Source organism: Pezoporus flaviventris, unplaced genomic scaffold (assembly GCF_033815535.1).
Source record: "Pezoporus flaviventris isolate CSIRO_AGI_PZ_B2104156 unplaced genomic scaffold, CSIRO_AGI_Pfla_v1 ptg000040l, whole genome shotgun sequence".
Lineage (NCBI taxonomy): Eukaryota > Metazoa > Chordata > Aves > Psittaciformes > Psittacidae > Pezoporus > Pezoporus flaviventris.
This window is the reverse complement of record NW_026892588.1, coordinates 1,880,657-1,901,867: the sequence shown is the minus strand read 5'-3', so window position 1 is coordinate 1,901,867 and position 21,211 is coordinate 1,880,657. Positions and strand designations below refer to the sequence as shown.

The following is a 21,211-nucleotide window of genomic DNA, read 5'->3' as shown; positions in this document are numbered from 1 at the left end:
CCAAAAAGTGGACCTTGCTCAGTTCACTTCTCAAGCCACACCTTTTACGGCACTATACCGCAGGATGCTTTGCCAGCCCCTTGCACAAAATTTGTTGTTTGTCCTAAATGAAGATAGGACAAATGTATTTGGAGAACTAGATCTCCCCTCTTCCCCTCCACATCCTATTATCTTTCTACGATAGCATTTGGGTGTATTTTTCTCCTTCAAAGTGTTGTCCTTAGGGTCAGCAAGAATTGGTTTACTGAATTCACTGATAGCAGAATGTCTGGGATACCGAGATGTGTCAGTATAATCGAAGTGAAAGAAGTATCAGCGTGATTCTCCTGACGTTTCAGTCCAAAGGAGCACAGTCAATCACTACTGGACTTACAAAGACTGTAGAATCAGTGACTGTGTTGGAAGGGACCTTATAGCTTACCCAGCTGGTACTGGCAGGGAGAAGATGGTGGCTTAATGAGATCCTCCCAGGCATGTCTCCCAAGGAACAAGGGGCAGGGCAAGAGGAAACGGCCTCAAGCTGCGCCAGGGGAGGTTTAGACTGGATACTATGCGCAGTTCCTTCCCCAGGCTGCCCAGGGCAGTGGTGCAGTCACTGTCCCGGAGCAGTGTGCTGCCCCGCTCCCCGCAGCACGAAGAGGAACCTGAGCGCCGCCACGCAGGACCCGGGCCTTGCTCAGCGCCGTGACGCGATCTGACGTGCTCGGTGACCGGCAGGGGGCGGTGCCGGGCCCGCCCGGGCACGCGAGTGGGGAGAGCGGGAGCAGCGCGTGGCGCCTGAGGCAGCGCGAGGCGAGCTCAGACTGTGGTGATAGAGGCAATGGCAGCTCTCGGAGCAGAGCGGGGAGAACAGGGGCCGCGCTGATGGACAGAACCGAGCTGGCGGCACAGACAGGGCCGTCAATGCCATGTATCCGTCCAGCCGTATGCAGTGAGTGCCAGAGCCTAAGATGTCAGTAGGCAGGTGATTTGCTCTGCGTGGTGGCCGAGCTGTGGGGTGAGGTGTGGTGGCGAAGGAGCATAAGGGAATCTGAGGAGGAGATTGAGTGGTGGAGCCACCCTTTACCATCCCTGAGAGAAGCAACCCAGCCACTCAAAACAAATGAAATTCCGGATCCCCTGTCTTCTTGCCACCAGGCAGATGGAGGGGCCTAGACATGGCGAGGTTGGCAACTACTCAGAGCATGCAACATATTACCCCCCAGCTTATGTCATCTTCACAAGTAGCCCTCTACAACAGCTTTGAGGGCCTGATACTTGAGGATCAGGAAACCGAGGAGGATGATGAAGTAGATAAGGGATCATCCAGGTTAGAAGAGCCGTCATGGAAGAGCCAGAGAATGCCTCATGTCATGACCAACTCTACTGGGAACAAAAGCGAGCGGTTGTGATTGATGGCTGTGTCCTGAGAAGAACAGAGGGCACCATGTGTCAAACCGGCTCGGCTCACAGGGTGCCTCCCTGGCAGCAGGGTAAGGGACATCACCAGAAAACTCACTCATCTGGTACAGCCCAGTGATTGCTATCCTTTGTTAGTCTTCCACATGGGCAGTGAAGCAGTTTCATCAACAAGAAGCCTGAAAGGACTCAGGAAGGACTTCAGGTCTTGGGGTGACTGGTTCAGTGTTTGGGAGCCCGAGCAGTGTTCTCATCCCTCCTGTCAGTCACAAAGACAATGGAAGTATCAGAAAAATCTTGCAAATTATAATTTCTCGCCCCAGGACTGGTGTCAGCGCCAGAATCTTGGGGTTTTGGCTATGGCTGGGTTTGCATGGTAAAAGGCCTGTGCGCAGCAGATGGGGTATGCGTGTCCCAAAGAGGGAAAAGGATCCTAGCCCATGAGCTAGCAGGGCTCGTAAAGAGGTCTTTAAAATAGGTTCAGAGAGAGAAAGGGTTAAAACCAGACTCTAGTAGGGAAGACCAGTTTTCTCTTTTGATCTGCTTATATCTACACCAGTTCAAAACAGGAAGCTGTAAACAACTGTGATCACTTTGTGACAAATGAGTGCCAAAGTAATGAGGGCAGTTACATACAACCCTCAAAAGCATGGCTCACAAAAAAAAAGCTCTGTATCTCTGGGATTTGCAGCCTTGTGGATGGATTGACATTAAATACAGTGTGGTGTATTCCAGAAAAGACTGGCAGAAACTCTGCTGTCAACAGTGAGAGAAGACTGCTGGTAAGAGGTCATTGCCCTGTGAGAACAGCTGCTGTTCCTCAGATAAAGCAAGGGGTGATTGAAGAGAATTCCTGTACCTGGACGCTGGCTAGTAAGTTCAGAATGCAGATAACGCATGATGAGGAGCTGGTGGATTTTACTGCAATCTCATGATGTTTAGTTTTTGTCTTAAATTCCCTGGGTTTCTGTAGTGATAAACGAATGGGTTTTTTGGAAGCTATTAGCTTTGACTACTGCATGGGAGAACTTCAGAATGTCAGTTATAAAGGTTCCGTTATTAAAATATGACTCAAAAGAATCTATGTGGTTTATGAGGTTGTTCGTACACAACTTGAATAGTTTGAAGTGATGAATAATGCTGCAAGAAAGTGATTTGGCTTTATCCTGGTTTGGCGTATTTAAAAATAGAATTATTTGTTATAAATTTCTATTCCTGTTTAAGAATATTTAAGTGCCCTTTAATATGATTTTGATTCTTATGGGTACAGTTCCGGTCACTGATGTTTTGGGTTTTTTCTCCTTTTCAGTTACACCAGCAGAGTTGTTTCCAATGGACTGAAGGCACAAATTAATAATCCAGAACTAAAAGTCAGAGGACTGGACCCACTCATCAGTAATTTGATTGACAAACTTCAGCACTTCAATCAAGTAAGTAATTTTTAGAGAGAAAAGCATTTTATCACTGGGTTTGATAGCAGAGCTGAAGCTAAACTTGCTAGGGGATACTGCTGCTCATGTTATATATCCCAAGGTCACAGGCCTGGTACTAAAGGCAACTGAAGATTGTTGTGCCAACTGGTTTATGAACTCAAATGAGACAAAATTATTTCTCTGGAAATTACTCTAGTTCCTGGTTGTTGTTCCATAGCTGTTGATCCATAGGTGTTGATTAACTGTCCTACAGGCCAGGGTCCCAGTAACATGGAGGAACTCTCAAGCCCTACAGTTCACATAAAGCTTGTGACTGGAGGCTTGTTGTGTGAGAGCCTTGAGGATTTCTGTGATATTCTTGTGTTGGAGGAGTATCTCCTTGTTTGTGCAGCTTCCTGTTTTGAAGTGGTGTAGATATAAGCAGATCAAAAGAGAAAATGGGTCTATAAAGGTATGATAACTGAACTGTAGGGAATGCTGAAGTCAGGACAGAAGGTGCTCCAGGATGAAATAAATCTGAGCCTTTGAAAACATTTACTTGACAGGCCTTCTTCTCAAGCCCATCAGCCCCAAAGGTGAGAGAACCTACCTAAGAGTCTGTCAGCGGCATGATTAACCTGTGTCTGCCTCTGTCATCTATTTGGATTCCCTCAGATGCACTTCCAGTCCTGGTGCATCTGTTTTTTTCAAAGCTGAATGCATGATTCTCTGATATGACTGCTTCAGCACACCTCTTTGTGAGCTCTAAGTAGTGCCTGTCCAAGTGAGCTGGAGCAAACAGAATCAACAGGGATTGATTCTTATTTAAGGTAGGCATGTTTGCTTGTCAGCTTGGAAGAATGCTTACAACGCTGTTTGGAATCACATGTGTTTGCACATTAGTCTGCTCACAATCTTTCACCGTTAAAGAGTGGTGGAGCATAGGGATGGAAATAGTAGAAAACTGCTGTAAGATTCAAGTCCACCTTTGTGTGCAGGAATTAAAATCATCTGCACAGGTAAAACAGGAGGAGGACTTGCTTAGTCAGGATGTGGGAGGTTACTAACGCTGTGGCTGTGGCTGGAATTGATGGTTTCATCTCTTTCCCCCTGCAAAAGTACAACCCTCATCTACCTCCCATCAACCACCAGTAGTAAATCCATAAGCTAACCAGTAATTAGAGTTTTGATTAAATCTTTCTTAGCTTGAAAGTGCTTCTACTGTTGTGTAGGCTGCAGCTTAGGATTCTTTGTATCACACTGTTTGATTTAACTTGCCATGGGGAATTGTAACAACTAGTCTGATACGGTACTTAATATTACAGTGAAATAGACATTATGTGGTCAGATTGATAAAAAGGATAATTCATTATTTATCTGCCTTTGCATGTTATAAAGTAGAGTGTTAATTTACTTTATAAATATTAGATACATCCATCTGTGTAATAGTCTTCTGTAAACACTGACGATAGGAAATAAAAATGGATTAAATTAAAAGTAGCTGTGTATTGGAAATTCTGTTTCTTTGTCTGCTGTAGAAAAACTAAAGTCTGAAGTCTCAGAGTGAGCTGCATACCAATATTCTTCAGTCATATACATTTAAAAAACAGCTTTAAACGCCACTTTTTAGCCAGAAGAATGAAATCCAATTCCTAGCTCTTTCTGTAAGTTGGAACTGTTGCTTTCTGTTACTTCTAATTATGTTTTAGGTAAACGTAACTCCCATCAGATTGAGGTGCTTAGCAATAATGGATTCCAAGGGTGAAGGATTAAACAGAATACTGATTATTGCCCTAAGATGGTTTGTTCTTAAGTACTTGGGATAATACAGATTCCTTTGATCATAATTTTAGTAAGATTTCTTGAGAGATCAAAGCATCAAAGAAGTTTCTAAATATCTAAGGCTTTCATATACAGCATCAAACGTGTAGCTGCTTCCTGCTTCTTGAGTTTTCATTTTACTTGTGATACTAATATACAAATAAAAAATGACACTGAAAAGCTGATTAAACCAGGAGTTTAAACTGTCATCAATAGCGTGTGTAGACTGTTTAGAGGAAGAGTTATACAAAATCCCATTACTCATTTTATGGGCAAATCAATTTTTTTTCATTAAATTCCTCTTTTTTTTTTTTTTCCCTCCCTTGGAGGCAATACATAAGGTGGAATTTAAGCAGTGATAAAATAAGGTGTTATCTTTTTATCTTGCAGTGTTTGACATTTGCAGTGCCATTGTAAGCAGTAGTTGCATACTGCATATACAGAAGCAATCCTAGAGAGGTAGGAAGACTGGAGAGCAGAGAACAAAGCAATGCACAGAATGTGAATCATAGGTGATTTGATGTGTCTAGGCTCCAGTAATCTGCCACTTGAAGAATATTGCTAAACTACCCAGAAGAAAGCATATTCTTGCATAAAAGGAAGATGTGTGACTGGGGTAGCAATGCAGCACTTGGCTGTGAGCAAGAGTGGCTTGTCACTGGCCATGCAGGAGTAGGAAACCATTCATTTAAATCAAAACTGACAATCTTTGGTGTACAGCAGCCATGTCTTTGTTAGCTCCTCGTTATAACTTATCCACAAATGTAAAGAGATTAGACACTAAATTGTTTCTAAACCCCATGAACAGAACTCATGTCAATGGATTATTGTTCTAGTTGGTGCATCTCAACTCCAGCATGTTGCAAGTAATCTTCATGCAAGACATCTTGCATTTCTGCCTGTCCCTTAGGCTGAGATGCCAGCTTGTTGGAGGTTATAACAGTTCCTCATTTTTTTCATCTGGGACTTAAATCCTTACCACATAGTTGTTGGGTTCTTTTAAAAGATTATGCAAACAGCAGGTTATTTCATAACCACTTCACAAAGCCAAAAGTAAAGTGAAATTTAGAGAATATTACTCAACAATTACTGTTATTTGCATTCCTGGCAGATAAGGAGTTTGAAGGGTTTATTGAAGCTGCTGATTCACATATAAATAGAATTACTGAGTTACAGTTTACTTTTAGGAATGCAAAACCAGCTCAAGCAAAGTCCAAAGTTGATTTTGAAAAACTATCAGTTAGGAATAACATAATTTCCTCCCTGTTTTTTGTCAATAGAGCAGATGTGATCTGCAGCTGATAAACATAAACCCCTCCATTGCACCTTTTTTGAGTACTACTTCTTGCCACATAATGACTCTTAAATATGTTGTAATGTTTTTCTTCAGCATGATGTTTTCACAGTTCAAACACAAGCAATTCTGAGGCCAAAGTTAAAAATCCTGAAGGATCAATTTCATTGAAAAGCAAAGAAAATGTCAGGGAAGAGTGAAAAAGCTTTGGCTCTAGCTTTACTAGCAGGGTCGCATGAGCAATCTCAAAGGATTATAGTATAGGAAGTATTATACAGGTTTAACGTATTTGTCTTTTGTCAGCCTAACTCTAATCTTGGCAGATACTTAGAATCAGTGTGTTTTGCTGTTGTCAGTCAGAGATGAATGCTTAGGGCATGACTGTGCTTCAAGGTATAGTGCAGTATCCCAGCACTTAAAATGAGAGTAGTGTCAAAACAGATCTTGCTTAATCTGGACCCACATATTTTTTTTATTCCTCCCCCCACTCCCCCAGAGTCTCATGGAAGAGCCAGCTGAACTAAGAAATAACTTTAATTCCTTTTAGATCTGTGTACAAAGGATGCCCTCATAGCAGAGTTCAAGGCAGGACACTGAGATGTTTCTTATCAATAAAATGAGCTAGCCATAATATAATCTCAAATGTGAATTTAATTGGGTTAGACAATAGAAACTAATACATTGAATAATTTAGCTACTGCTTAGTTTAAAAGTGTATATATATTTTTAGGCTTCTATACAATTATAGGGGTTTTATATGAGGTTTAAGTGGAGACAAGGTTTGATTTTCATCCAAAGTTGTAGATTAGTCAGACTGAGTCTCAAAATACTCAGTTCTTATTTTATCCAGTGAAAACATGGAAAGGTTGAAAGTCATCTTAGAAAGACTGTTGCTGTATTACTTCTAGTACTTGGGTTTTAAACAGCCCCAACAGGTCTAGAAGTATTATTGCTTGCCCCCGCCATACCTCCCAGAACCTGCAGACTTGTGTCTCCTACTGAACAGAGCTTTCCCAGAACTGCCATGTGTCTGGATTTCCAAAGCAGGTCCTCTTTTATTCCATCCAAAGTGCTTGGAAACCTTGGACATTTCTTCAGGGTTTCAGGTGCTCCATATCTTTTAGAAGTGGCCAGGTTGGATAGCGTTTGGAGCAACCTGCTCTGGTGGAAGGTCTCCCTGCCTATGGCAGGGGGTTTGAAACTAGATGAGCTTTAAGGTCCCTTCCAACCCAAACCAGTCTGTTAACTGTTCTGCTTGTGGTATAACACTTATTACTTGTTCTTGACCAGAAATGCCCCTCTGTGAGTACTGGCAGAGGGTAGCAGTCTGGCTGCTATGGTAGCCTGTTGGTTTTGATGTTAATGAATTTTTTTTTAAAGATAGAAAGTCAGCAGTTATCATTGAATTAATTAAGGCTGTCACACTGAAATTATAAGTGAAATACTTACTTTATTCTATTAGCCCATCATCTTTCTCTAATCTTTCTAATAATTGTAAGTCATATACATTGTTTTAAGTTATTATTATTAGACGTGTGATTATGGTATTTACTTTTAATGTCGTTCCTGAGGTACAATAACTTGCTTATTTTTGGAGATGGTAATTTTAGCGTACTAGGAAAGAGAAGCAGAGATTTATGGACTGATCGTTTTCTTCAGGGTAAGGGAAAGGTCTTCAAACAATTCATTGATCATTGGCCAAAAGCAAGAAAACAGGGTCATTTTCCTCTCTTCCTGTTGCACTACTAAAGGGAGGAGACAGGTAGAAAAAGCAGCGTGAAACAATAAAACTAAAGATGACCTAAAGCCCACATGTATTCTCTAAAGCTCAAACAGATCCGTACTGCTGGTGACAAGTGGATTAATGCTACTGCAGTATACTGGCACTTCCCCCTTAAAGCAAACAGGTTGTTTCCAGCAATAGTTTGGGTTGCATTTGTAACACAAGTTGATGAATCAGACCCGGACCAGAGAAATCCCAGATCAGGTGTTCCTCTTGAGAGATTTCTCTTACTCGATTCCTGATATGGCTGCCTGATGCCACTCTCAAATGCTTCCTGCACAACCCAGAACATAGGGGCCAAGTCATTGATAACACTTGCAGCCCACGTATTTAGGTTGCTTAGCCAGTTCCTCCGTGGCAGCTTAATGTGAGATGGTCCATAACTTGTCTGCCCAGGCAAGCAGCCTTTTAATAGGTCTCCTTCTGTATCTGTTGTGTGTAGAGAGCCTAAAACCTTGGGGTCAGTTTGGTTCCATTTGTATTCATGTGATCAGCCACAGACTTCTTGGAGAACAAAACAAAGAAGAGCTAATGATGGGTTGGAGGTGGGGTTAGGCAAACTTCCCTAGTCACTGTTACTGTCTAGTCTAGCGAAAATAGGGCCACAAGCAAGCATCAGAGGAAAACTTGATTACCTTCCTCTTCTATCAGTATTTGTTCCCTCGCTCTTTGGAATTTGAAAAGCAAGCCAGAATACTGGAGAGAGGCCGTGTCAGGAGTAGCCTTTGGGCTACTGGGAAATGTTCACAAGTAATTACTGTAATAGGAAAGACTAAAGGAAACAGTGTTTTGTTTCAGGCAGAACTTCTATTGTGAATTAGCATTAGTTGTCAATTTGAAGAAATTCAGTCTTACAGTAGACCTGTTCTGCTTCTCACCCTGTCTTACACTTCTTTGGTGTATGATCTTTGCTGCTATCACTCTTTCATCAAACACATGATGCAGTTTTTGAATGGCCACAGATGACCTTGACCTTGCTTTCAGTGTGTTCCCCAAAACATGGGGCATCGTGGTGTTGTGGGTGCTGGGCATGGTCGCTGGCTGGGCTGTCCTAGCACAGTACAAAAGGCATCTTCCTGCTCTCTGCCCCTAATTGGGCATGGGAGACTTCTTCCATCCTGACACCTCTCCCTTCTTCCACCTTTCAAGTATAGCTATTCCCGCTTCTCCAGGGAAATGCATTAATTTTGTGTGGCTGATGTCCTCCTTTCTCCATCAGAAAAGCTTGGCACTGTACATTCATCTCTGTCATCAGAATTTCTACAATAAACTTCGCATCAGACACATAAGGCTGAGTTTTACCTGCTTGCTAGCACTGACTGCAGGAGAACTGCCTAGTAGGACGAATTAGTTTAATCGTAACTGTTTCTGAAATTTCATCTTCTTGCTTTTATGTCAAGACTTGAAGATTTACGAAGAACTTAAGTTCAGCTAATTTGAAAAAGTTTAGTGGGAATTTTACAAACCCTATTGCACTCCAGTTTTCACTGTCCAGTTCATGATGATCATGAGCTAGTCTTTAGCTCTCATACTTCTTTACTGGCCTTTCTTACCCATATTGAGATTTATTTTTTTTTTCTGAAAATCAGCCTGGTGTAAGTTGATTTTGAAATAATTAAGTTAGGTGTATGATTCAGAGGCACTGTGGAAGCTCTTCAGCTGTGGCTATCAGCTGATTTCATTGTACTCCAGACAGTCTGCAGTTTGTGCCTAACTCAATTCAGCCCTCTGCATGTATGAGGCCAGCATGCAGGCTTAAGAGGAAAACATAGCAGGAAGTGGAAAGGAATTTCTTTGGTCATAGAAGACTGTGGCATAGTTTCACATAAACATTGTTCTATCTGGATTGCTAGGGTTGGTAAAAATCAGACAAAGTTTTATCAATAACAGGTTAAATGCACAAAACCAAACTTCACACCAAAGCCTAAGAAGATGGACTGTCAGAGAGCCTCACAGGGACTTAATCTTTAAGGAAGGTTCAAATTCACCTTCAAATAGCCATGTCCTGCGACCCTCTTGTTCTGTCACTTCATTTACACATGCTGTCCTAAACAGGAGCACAGATTGCTCAGGATGTGCAGCGCCGGAAAACAAGTAGCCCCACTGTACCTTTCCAGGTTTATACCTTGAGAAGTGATATTTTACAATACCCAATGGCTTCCCACACCTAGGAGGTGAAATGCTGTTAGAAATAATGAGGAAATACTGTGCCTCTGTGTCTTAAATGCCAACTCAGACACAGTTGAGTTGCATAACCTTCTTCAGCCTTCTTTACCAGTCTAGGTCAAAGTGAAGATTGTATGCCCTGGCTTACATGGTGCTTAAATGACAAATGCAGAGAGCCCCAAAGTGAGCTTATATTAACAGCTGTCATAAGTAAGGTATTAAAAGTGGTTTTTTTTTTCAAAATGCATTAGCAGTAAGACTATTTTTAGAGGCATACATTTTAATTCTGATTCTTCCATCATCTTCTACCAGCATTTACCAGAGTATAAAAGTTACTAGAGAATAATAAATAATTTGAGGATGGAAGGGACAATCTGGGCATAATTAAGCTCAACTTTCTGTAGAAAGCAGGGCTTTAGATTAGGTTATCCAGGACCCTATAACACCAAGTTGCATAGTTCCAGTGAAAGAGATTGCATTTCTTCTCTGGTGCTGCTCTGATTTGTGTTTGTTTGTTTGCTTGTATCTATGAAAATAAGTGCACTAATCTTAAATGACTTGCTTCTTTCTGTTTGTAATGATGTTAAGGTCCAGCCTGAATTCACAGACAATAGCACTTGGACACAGAATAGACACTTCATACCTTTATACACTGAAATATGTTCCAGTGTATAAAGCAGGAGCAGTTATATAATAACTTGATAAGGGGATATCTGGAAGTTCCTGCTTCCTATAGGAAAACATCCAGAGGAAGTGACAAGCAAAGTAAACAGTGTGTCTCTGTATCTTGCAGAAAGCAGGTTCCTGTTGCGAGCCCAGGCTGCCTGGATTGCCACCGGTGAGGCTGACATAAATTAGTGGAGAATACTGGTTAAGCAGCAGCCTGCTCATTTAGGGAGCACAGAATTTGCATACACTTACTGGCTGGAAGAATATTTACTACTGTGCAGATGATGCAGAGAAAAGCGTCGGGTATTGCAGTTGGGAACCATTTGCTCATTACTGTTCTTTTGAATAGCAATGAGGTGTGTGTAAAAGTCCGTGTGCCACAGCTTCTGTGCAAATGTAGCTTGCTCCTGAGCACAGATGACAACTTTTTCTACCTTTAATTGTGATTTTTATGGCTGAAAATGCCATTAATGTAGTCCTGAAAGCACCCAGGCCCCTCAGTTTCTGTAACCCTAAACGCCTCAGGCTTCAGCTAGCTGAGGTGTCTTGCATTGCAAATGTGATTTATTTACTATGCACTGTTTAGTGGCACCTACAATCTATCCTGCTTCCTGGGACTGTATGCATTTTAAATGAGATAATACATTTATTTCACTTGCCTTTTTCGTGCATCTGAAATGAGCCTGTGCCTCAGTGCAGTTATGTGGGAGTGGATCTATTTGGGGCTCAGTATTCCGAGTCCCCGATGTCATGGATGAACTTGTCATTATGCAGAACAGTCACCCAGGCGACCAGCGATTCAGAAATAAGTAGCCTTGGTATTGCCTTAACACTAATAGCGAAGTGAAAAATGAGAGGCAGTGAATAAGACAGTGCCACTTCAAATGCAGAAATCATGTACTTTCATCACTGTTTTCTCAAGCGATTTTGAGCTATGCAAAGGCACCAATGTTCACTCTGGAGGAAAATCATTCCACAGAGAGTGTTACCACATGAATCTCACGCAAGTGCTTCACCCCACCCAAAAGATTTGAGAGTTGCTAGTACTTAGCAAACATGAGCTGCTCACAGACAACTGCAGAAGGTACCTCATAGACTCACAGAATGGTTTGGGTTGGAAGGGACCTTAAAGTTCATCTAGTTTCAACCCCCTGCCTTGTTGCAAGACCGAAAATGGGTTCTCTGCCTCTTAAAGCAACCGAGAGCTCACAGAAAGTTTTTAATATAGAAACATTGGTGAGTACTGACAAAGGGTAACTAATATTCATCTAGTAAAGCCCGCAAGTCCCAGCATGTATAACCATGCTCAAACCCAGAATCAACATTTTATGTGTGTCCTAACTTTAAAGAGAAATATTTCTCCTGGCTATTCACACTGTGTGTAATTATAATTACACGCATGTTTGGGTGAAGGCCATGCTCAGAAATGAGAGAGTTACTGGGCCTGGTGTAAGCCTTCTGAGCTTAAACCCTTTCCATAACTGTAGGAGAGTAAATCTCCTTGACAGTCTAAGTCAAAGTCTTGCATTCAAGGCTTTTACTCCAGACCACCCTTCTCCATTGATGGGAAAGGGAATCGAGGGAGAGTCTTCTGGGAAGGCTAGCATTAACCTATGCCAGTCCACTGTCATTTATCCCCCCAGTTTTCTCCTTACCAGAAGCCTTCATTCAGCATGGCATTTAAACACACAGGTCACTCAGTCGTTGCACAAAGGTGCAAGTAAAGGGCTATGTGCTTTTTTGATGCCTCAGTGGGGGTGTTTATGTGGTTCAGGCTTGTAGCACTGTGCACACCACATCACATAGCCCCCCAGAGCAACAGGGGTAACAGGATTGAATTGTTTTGAAGCAGACTCAATGTATCCTCAGTCTTACACAGTTCAGTCACATCTAGAGATGAATTTATGTAGACCCCTATGTGCTTTTAATGTGTGTAACTGTGAACCAAACTGATGTATGCATTCTGTTGTTTCCAGCAATTGAAAAGTAGCTTTCTAGCTCTAATTTATTAATACTACTGATATGGAAAAGACTTTTTCTATGTGACAAGGACTTTTCCACAGTTACAAAGGTATGTCTAATAACTCATTCGAATGGATTCAAGTGATAATCAAATTTGAACATAGCTTTTAACAGCCAGAAGCAAATACCTGGGACACAACCCACTGCCGTGAAGCATGTAGTGTTTTGAATGCTGCCATATGTCTGGATCTGCATCAGCCTTGCAAAAAGAATCAAAAAGTGCTCAACATCATTTCAGGGCTCTACATCTTGTTTGCTCCTTTCAGTACCTATAAGAGAAGCCTTTCGCAGGAGTTTTTCAACATGACATGTTCATGGGAGTGAACTGGCAGACAAACAATGTAATTATTGGATAATATAATGAAATATGATTTGTGCTTCACTGCAGTAAAATGATGCTGAATCATATTTGATGAGGCATTTGAAATAAGAGAATCTAATAATATTAAATGGATTTCAGAAAGGTAAATGGAAAGCTTGAGATTTTTCTTAGGGCTGAATAATTGGGGCTGGCTGAAGTCATAAAGAGAAGGGAGAGGGCCAGGGGCCATGGTGAGCTGCAGGCATTTAGAGCCCCTTGGGAAGCTGACCATATATGCCAATCACTTGAATAAAAGTTTAATATTAAAGAGCTTTGTTGCATGAAGTTCTGGTCTCAAGGGTAATTTTGAGCCATGTAGCACGGTACAGAAGTTTTAACTGAGGTGTGTAAAATGAATCACTTTGAGTATAAAGTTCAATTTTGGACTTCATTTAGAGTGTTTATGAACCATATGAAACAATATTATACTTTCTTATTATAAAGATTATTTCAGTTATTGGTTAAAATACTTTTTTTTCTCCATCTAGCTTTTCTAATCACTTCCAAGTACTTGCAGACAAAAAAATTACACACTGGTTACCAGACAAGTGAAATATTTTTTATGTCAGTAATATGATATATTAACTAATAATCCAAACAAAATATAATAAATTGCTACTTAATTCTGAGACAGCCAAACAAAACTAAATGTATGGGGTTTATTTTGAAAATGGGAATAATTCCTTTTTGAAATCAGAAGAAGTTTCTGTTGGCTCCAAAGTGGAATGGTAAAAGCCAGTGTGTTATGGGTGCATATTCAGGAAATAAGATTAGTTGGTATTAAAGCATCTCAATTCATCAGCAAAGGAAAAGCACTTCACAATTTCTAAAGTAAAAATATAAGAAAAGAAACTAAACAGTACAGAGAAGAAATTATGCATGTAAAACTCTAGAAGAAAATCTAAAGGTGTGAGGTAAAACCTGTGATTGGTAGAGACAGTGAGAAACTGTCTTATTTTGCATGCTGAAGTACACGATTAGATAGCACATGATTAATAAGGAGGCAGAAAATAGCTCTGAGCAACATTCCCATAAATGCTATGACATCTTTTTGGCTTTATTCATGGAGGAAGCCAAGGCTGTCCTGTCTGTCTGTCCGTCAACCTGCTCCTCTAGTGGCACTGCAAAGTGACCACGTTGAGCTGCATTTCCATGCCCGTTTTTATCTGGGCAGGAGGTTTCTCTTCTTTCTGATTCCTCCCATCTCAGAAGGTTTTGGACTACACTTAACACGTTAGCACATATGGCAGTTTGGTTCCTGAGAAGAAAATCTTGGAAGAAATGCTTGAGGGCGATGCACTAGGTGCATAAACAGGGGCAAAGGATGCAGGGCATTGTGTTCTTAGGAACTGCCTGTACTCAGAGCTTTAGCTGTAACAGGTGTTGCACTGTTTCAGTTAAGCCAGCACAGTTTTTTTGTGTATGGGTGCCTTATTTTATCAGTTGAGGCAGGGCAAAACTTTAATGACTCTAATCTGGGTTTAGCTAAAATAGTTCAGTATGAACCATCAAGCTGGAGTTAAACTAGTGAGCAGGAGTTAAACTGTGTGCAATTGCTGTGCAGCCTGCTGTTAGGCTTGTAGCAATTTCAGATATCATATGGTCAAAATGCATTAGTTTCCTCTGTCTGGTACACAGAAAAAAAGCAAGATCATTTTGCTGGAAACTCAAATCCAAGGAAATTCTGGTCTGCGGAAAATGCCCAAGGAGATTGTTCAAATCCTAGGGACGTTTTTAGCCACTTTTTTCAATGAGGGATTGGGAAGTGGTCTAAAAAGAGCAAATCTGGTCTTGTCTCCATTAACGTTATTGTCTGAGTCCCAGAGAATGTCATAGAATCATATCAGAGAACCATAGAATGGTTTGGATTAGAAGGGACCTTAAAGCTCATCTGGGTCCAACCCTCTGCAATGGATAGGGACACCTTCCACTAGAGCAGGTTGCTCCAAGCCCCATCCAACTTGGCCTTGAACACTGCCAGGGATGGGGCAGCCACAACTTCTCTGGGCACCCTGTGCCAGTGCCTCAGCACCCTAACAGGGAAGAACTTCTTCCTAACGTCTCATCTCAGTGTCCCCTTTGTCAGGTTAAAGCCATTCCCCCTTGTCAAAAGACCCCCTACAGATTTTCTGTAGCCCTTTTAATCACTGGGAGCTCTAAGGTCTCCCCTTCAGGAGCCTTCTCTTCTCCAGGCTGAACCAGTGCAGCTCTCTCAGCCTGGCTCCAGAGCAGAGCTGCTCCAGCCCTCGTAGCATTCCCATGGCCTTCTCTGGACTTGCTCCAACAGCTCCATGTTCCTTTTGTGGTGTTGTCCCAGAACTGGACACAAGGCGGGGGGGGGTGTCACCAGAGCACAGTAGTGGGGGAAAATTCCCTCTCTCAACCTACTGCTGGTATATTCCAGCACATGGTTGTCCCCAGGGTGATCTAGCTGTAGAGGTAAAAATGATCTTGGACAGGCTGTACAGAATGAGAGAAGGCATCCAAATATTCAGCCTCTTTTTTAGCTCTGTCCTACTCTAATTTTTTCTTCTGTACCTTTCTTTTTCCCAGTCCCTGCTATAAATGAAGCATTCGATTTTGCCAGTGGTATCTGGGTGACAGGAGAAGGGCAGAGCATAAACCCCACGTGTGTGAATGGGGCCATATGCTGGTGTGGGTGTGGGTGAGTGTGTGGACATGCTTCTCCACTGAAGATTCAAGTAGGATGAAAGTGCAGTTTGTGGAGGATGCAGTTTTGAGTGTGGTGCTTCACTGCAAACTCCTGAATTCAGGTCAGTCTCAGCGTCCCTCTGTTCTTGTATCCACCATTCACAGTGGTCAACAGTACAAGTTCAGGCAAGCTGAAACCTCAGGGTCTGTCAGAGGGAAGAGCAGCAAATGGGATATTTAGCAAATTCACACTTAGTCCCCAGTTTCTGCCTTGGATTCAGGTTAAACCCTTGTCAATCACAGCTATAAGTAGATGACAGTTATATTGCTGCAGTTAAATCGCTCCAATTTCTTCCACCATTTCATAAGCCCTGTAGGAGAGGTGGGAGAAGGCAGTGTTAGTGTGGCTTCTGGAGGGGAAGATGGCATTGATTTCTTAAAGAATACAAAATCCTGAGAATTCAAACATGCCATATTTTCCCTTTGCAGCCCAGGACTTAACAGAAACTAGCAACGTCGGCCCTGCCTACATGATACAGAGGAAGAATATTGGCTTCTTCCTCCCAGTCCCTCTCTCACCCCACCATATTCTTTAGCACCTGCAAGTCCGCAGTTTTTGGTTGGCAGTTCAGTGATCCATTTTAGGATACTCTACCTTAATGTGGCTTTATGCGAAGTTTTAGATGTGACAGGAATCAGATGAAATATCTACAACAGCTTGAGAAGGCTTCCATCTTATCTGGACTTCAGGTAGCTTTCAGAAAGCTGTCAGCTCTAATCTACTGTGTTGGCATATATATCTGTGTGTGTATGCTTGAGTATGCATATTATAACATATTATAACAAGTTGAAGATAGCAGAAGTAAAAGCAGATTGATCACTCAGATGCTCCTGTGCCATGGAAAACTTTGTCAGTGACCTGTGACTCATATTGATGTGATTTTTTTCTTGTAGTTGATAGATATCCACAAAATACCTCTTCCAGTCCTCTACTGTGCTTAGTTCTCATGCAGAGCATTCACTCTGGACAGCAGAATCCTGAATCCTTCAGGACCGCTGCACTTCTGTGTTTGGTACTTGCTCTTTAGAAGGTATCTGTCCCTTCTACCCTGCCCTGTGCTCATCTTCACTTGTAGTTTGTAGTAAAATTTATTTCAAGTTCGAGGCATACAGCATCCTCCCTTGAAAGTTTGGAAGCTCACTGAGCTTTGGAGTTTTGGAGCATGATTCTGATCTGAGACAGAAGTCTTAGCTGCAGCTGATGGGGTTGCTCAGGTTCATTTGTTGTCTGGCTCCTGCTGAAGATATTCTAGCTCTTGACTAAGGCAGTGAATGGAACTGTCCATTCAGGTTTTTGGATTCAAACATGACTTCCCTAACTTAGTTTGCCAAGGTGATACGAACCTAAATCTGTAGGATAGAGTGTATTGTACATGGTTGTGGCAGGCAAAGTTCTTGGCTTAGAGCTGCCCTGTGCACAAAGATTGTCAGGGAGCAACTTCCCCCATCTCCTCTGAAAAAGAAGCTGTGTTTTTTTTCTTCGCGAATACTGTTAGGATTTATGCCCATACCACAAATGCTCTGCACACCCCAGTGTGAAGACCCAGCAGAACAGGTCTTATGGCATTTTAATACAAGGTGGTGGTTATTTTTAGTCTAGAAGTAGGAGTTTATGTTGTTGTGGGTCTGGGATGCCAAGTTTCTAAACATTTTGGGGACTTAAACTTTAGCCTTGCAAAGGCTGACCATTACAAGCGTGCAGATCTGAGGAGGAGTTTCTGTCCTTGATCTCTAGCTCTTTCAGGCTGCTTGGGAGTTTTTAGACACACTTATTACTCTGGATTCTTTTAATTAAAAAAGCATAGAACATGAGTTCCTTTCTATTCTCAGTTGGCCTGTCTTGTTTGATTTCATTGTGCAGTAGGATTGTACCATTTAAATTGTGTTTTATGCAGCATCCCTTGAGCTAGTTCCTCTAAAAAATGAGAATTGTGGGGCTAATTTTATGTGGTATCTTTAAGCAGGGGCATCTTGCAGGTCATTAATTTGTTTGAAGATAAAGGTTCCCTCCCTTCTCTCCACGTATTGTAGGGTTCTACCTTTAGGCAAATGAATGACTTTCAAGCTAAAGGGTTGGGTGGTTGGTTTGGTTTCTTTTTCCTCTCATTATTGCAAAAACATGGAATTGCTGTTGCTGTTAGAAAGCAGAGAATCCTTTACATGTATAGTTGCAAATCATTTGTGTTCTTTTATTAACAATTGAAAAAGCTGGAAAGAGGGGAAATAGTTGCAGCAGGAATAACAGGGAAAGTTCACTGTTCAAAATGCTGCTCCCTCAGCATATTCATGGATCAGAACCTTGAGCATTTCTTCTAGTATCTAGGGTATAGACCAGAGGAATCTTTCTAGGGGATGCCTGAACTGAAGCAGAGCATCAGGGAATTTCCTTTTTCAGATTTTGTAAGCAGTTGCTGAAGCATCATCTGCTCATGGGACTGGCATTCATGTGCAGGGTGGATCAGAAACTGCCTGTTCATCCATCAGTGAGTGAACAGGTTGGTAAACAGCTCGGGTGATCCTCCCAGGAACTTTTGAACCTGTCAGTCATCTCAACCACTGTTCGAGTCTCAAAAGTAACAAAGAACTTTAAGAAGAATAGGTGTTTGGAGAGTGAGATCCAGTTCAGTGTCTTACTGGCAGCAAGGCTGCAGGGTGGGCTGTGGTTTGATATCCCAATGAATCTCCATTAAAGAATGAGGAAGAGGACTCTGAGTGGCCAGCTGAAAGAAAAGCTTCAGTCAGGTCTCATGCCTCATTGCACATAAAGTAATCTAGGCACAAAACTCAAAGACAAAGGCAATCAGACTAAATTCTGCTGCTTACGGAACATATCATTCCATTTGTGCCTGTGTTCAATTTTGCTTTCCCTGTTATATTCAGCAGTTTGGTGAATAAAAATGTAGATAAACTTCTCTATTTCCCAGGCTAGACAGTGAGAACAGTTACATTCCATATTGTCAAAATTATAAGCAATTAAACTCTATATGCCTGTGTTTACCCTTTCCAACCATTGCTGCTTTCTCCTCTAGGGTACTGTAAATAGATCTGCAGCCCAGACCATAGAAGGTTTATGTGTTGGTTATTGTTTTTGCAATAACCAACACAGTAATGAGTAAGAAGTGTTCAGAGCTTCAATTCATTGAGAGAAAAAAAAAAAAGTATCTCTTTTTCACAGCAGAACTGGAGTTTCTCCCATAGAACGCAGCAGCCTAATACATGATCTTAAGACCACACGTGTGTCGTTAATGACTACTTGCTGACAGTTAGTGCCATTTCAGAAAGGCCTTCTGTGCTGAGAACTGCAAATTCCCTTAGCTTCCAGAAAACAGGAATTAATAGCTTAGGAGGAACTCTTATCTGGATGTCACCTGAAGTTCTGTGCTTTACTGTGCATTGTTCATTTTACATAACACATCACTAAACCATAAATGATTATGTTGTGTAAGAGAGAGCTGATGTCACTCACTTGTCAGCTGTTAGTCACGTGGTATGGATTTTGGACTGAATGAATCTGAATTATTAGTGTTTCAGATGCCACAGAACCTATTTAACACTTGATGTCAAAGCCAGCTTTGTTAGAAAACTCAAAATATAGCTACTGTCTCACATAGACCAACAGTGTGTGCATAATTATCAATGCCAAGTTATTACTCTACACACTGGAAATGTGCTTCATAAAGCAAATCTCTCATAACTGCAGTTCCCAACTTACAATAAAGCAAAGCTGAGGTGTTCAGATGGGGGGGAAAAACCCAACAAACCCCACTGAGTTACACCTGGTGATACTACAGCTGTAAGCTTCTGCTCAATAAACCAGTTACTACATCTCCCTAACTCTTGGGGCAGATCTGTGCTGCCCAGAGTTGCAACAGTTTTGGATGGGGAGTAGGTGAAAGCGTCTGAGGCAACTTTCAGAGTGTGACCAAATATTCCCAAGTGTTTTGCCAGTTGAAACATGATTGGTTTTTATGAGTTGATATGTCTGTTGCTTGGATAGCCATCATCTTAAACACTGATTTAATGGCTTAATAAAGACACCAGTCCTTTCCGTTGGGTTTTTGTGGAAGAGTTTTTCTCTGTACAGAGCCAGAGAAAGACTGTGCTGAGGAATGCTATTGCTGAAGGTGTCCAAAGACACAACTCTCTCATTTTGGTTCACTAACCCTCCAGTCCTCCTTGCAGGTTGACTACAAGTCAGCAGAGGCAGTTGGGCAAGGAAGCTCTGATTGGAGTTTGGTGGTGGGGCATATCCACATCCTGGCAGAGAAGCTGTGATGGGCTCCGGGGAAACTTTGGAATAAGTAGGTGCTTGCTTTCTGAGGTCTTCTTAATATAGGAGTCTGTGGCGGTAGCCAGATATTTGTGAAGTCAGTGAGGCAGCAAAGAAAAGTGCACTCAGGGCTAATTTAGGAATATGATCAGGGCATAACTCTGGTTCCAGAAAACAGCTCAAAAAGTGCCTCCTTCCTAAATAACTAGTATGAGATATCAAGGTGTCCATTGTAATCACAGTTCCACTGGGAGCTACATGTACATGGTATGTTGCTTCATAATACAATATATTGAGAAATTCAGAATCCACAGAAGTCGCACTCTGATTCTCTTGTACCAATTTTTCTGATCGTGCCTCTGAGTACTAAGGTAGAGGCTCAGGACATAGAGCTCTAACCCAAATGCTGATAGTTTTAAGCTGCTTTCATTTTAGAATTACGTTTCTTTAGAAAAGAGCTGTTTTCAGTCATGCTGAAAGCTAGAGCCACATATTTGATAAAAAGAAAGAAGTAAAATCCAAGCCTGCTGTAATTACACTTTGGGTGTTGATGACATTTGTCAAGTTTGCCTGTTGCAGATTAATGGCAAAGGTAAAGAGTCTGAGGAGATGAAACAGGGATAGAAAACTGCCCCACAAAAGGAGGCAAAAGGTTAGCTATAAAGAAGAAGAAAATAAAGAAGAAAATAAAGAAAATAAACCTTTTGCCCCACAAAAGGAGGCAAAAGGTTAGTTATAAAGAAAAAGAAAATAAAGAAACAAAAAACCTTTTCAAGTAGGAAAAAACCCTCTCAGTTTTGATGAATGAACTGCCAAAGTTGTAGGAGTTCCGTTTGCTGAACATGTTGGGAATGCACAGAGGAACTCTCCCTTGTGTCTGAACCTACAGCCCCTCTTAGAGATCTTGTGAAAACAAGTTTCTTCCCAATACCCCTGTGTCTGGCAGTCATCCAACAGCAGGGAACACGATCGAGCAAGGGGAACGTTATCTGTGTGCGTGTTTTAGTGTATGCGTACACTCAGTCCTTCCAAGTTCTTCAGCTTCCTTCACATTTTCAGGGATCGTTTGACATTTGCCAGTGGAACAGGAGTAGTCTTTTCTGGAGGCATTGCTATTGAAACCTTATAATTAAACCTGTTTCACAGAATGTATTCATTGTTTGTCCTAGGAAAAGGAAGTGCTTCAGAGAAATACATGGCTTTGTTAAAAAGGGAGGTTCCTTCCTTTTTTTTAGTAGCTATTGTTTTATTAATCAAGAATCCCTTTGTGCAGAGCATTAACTGCCAGATCCACTTTCTGTGT

The 21,211-nt window shown here is 41.7% G+C and overlaps 1 protein-coding gene across 4 annotated transcripts in view; it reads left to right on the top strand.

Annotated features, from left to right (window-relative positions):
- Positions 1 to 21,211, top strand: part of LOC133275458 (glypican-5-like) — a 382,437-nt gene that overhangs the window by 238,030 nt on the left and 123,196 nt on the right. For all 4 annotated transcript variants that reach the window (XM_061465424.1, XM_061465425.1, XM_061465423.1 and 1 more), the window contains one exon: positions 2,708 to 2,828. In XM_061465424.1, the coding sequence (XP_061321408.1) occupies positions 2,708 to 2,828 (121 nt within the window). The remainder of the gene's footprint in view (positions 1 to 2,707; positions 2,829 to 21,211) is intronic.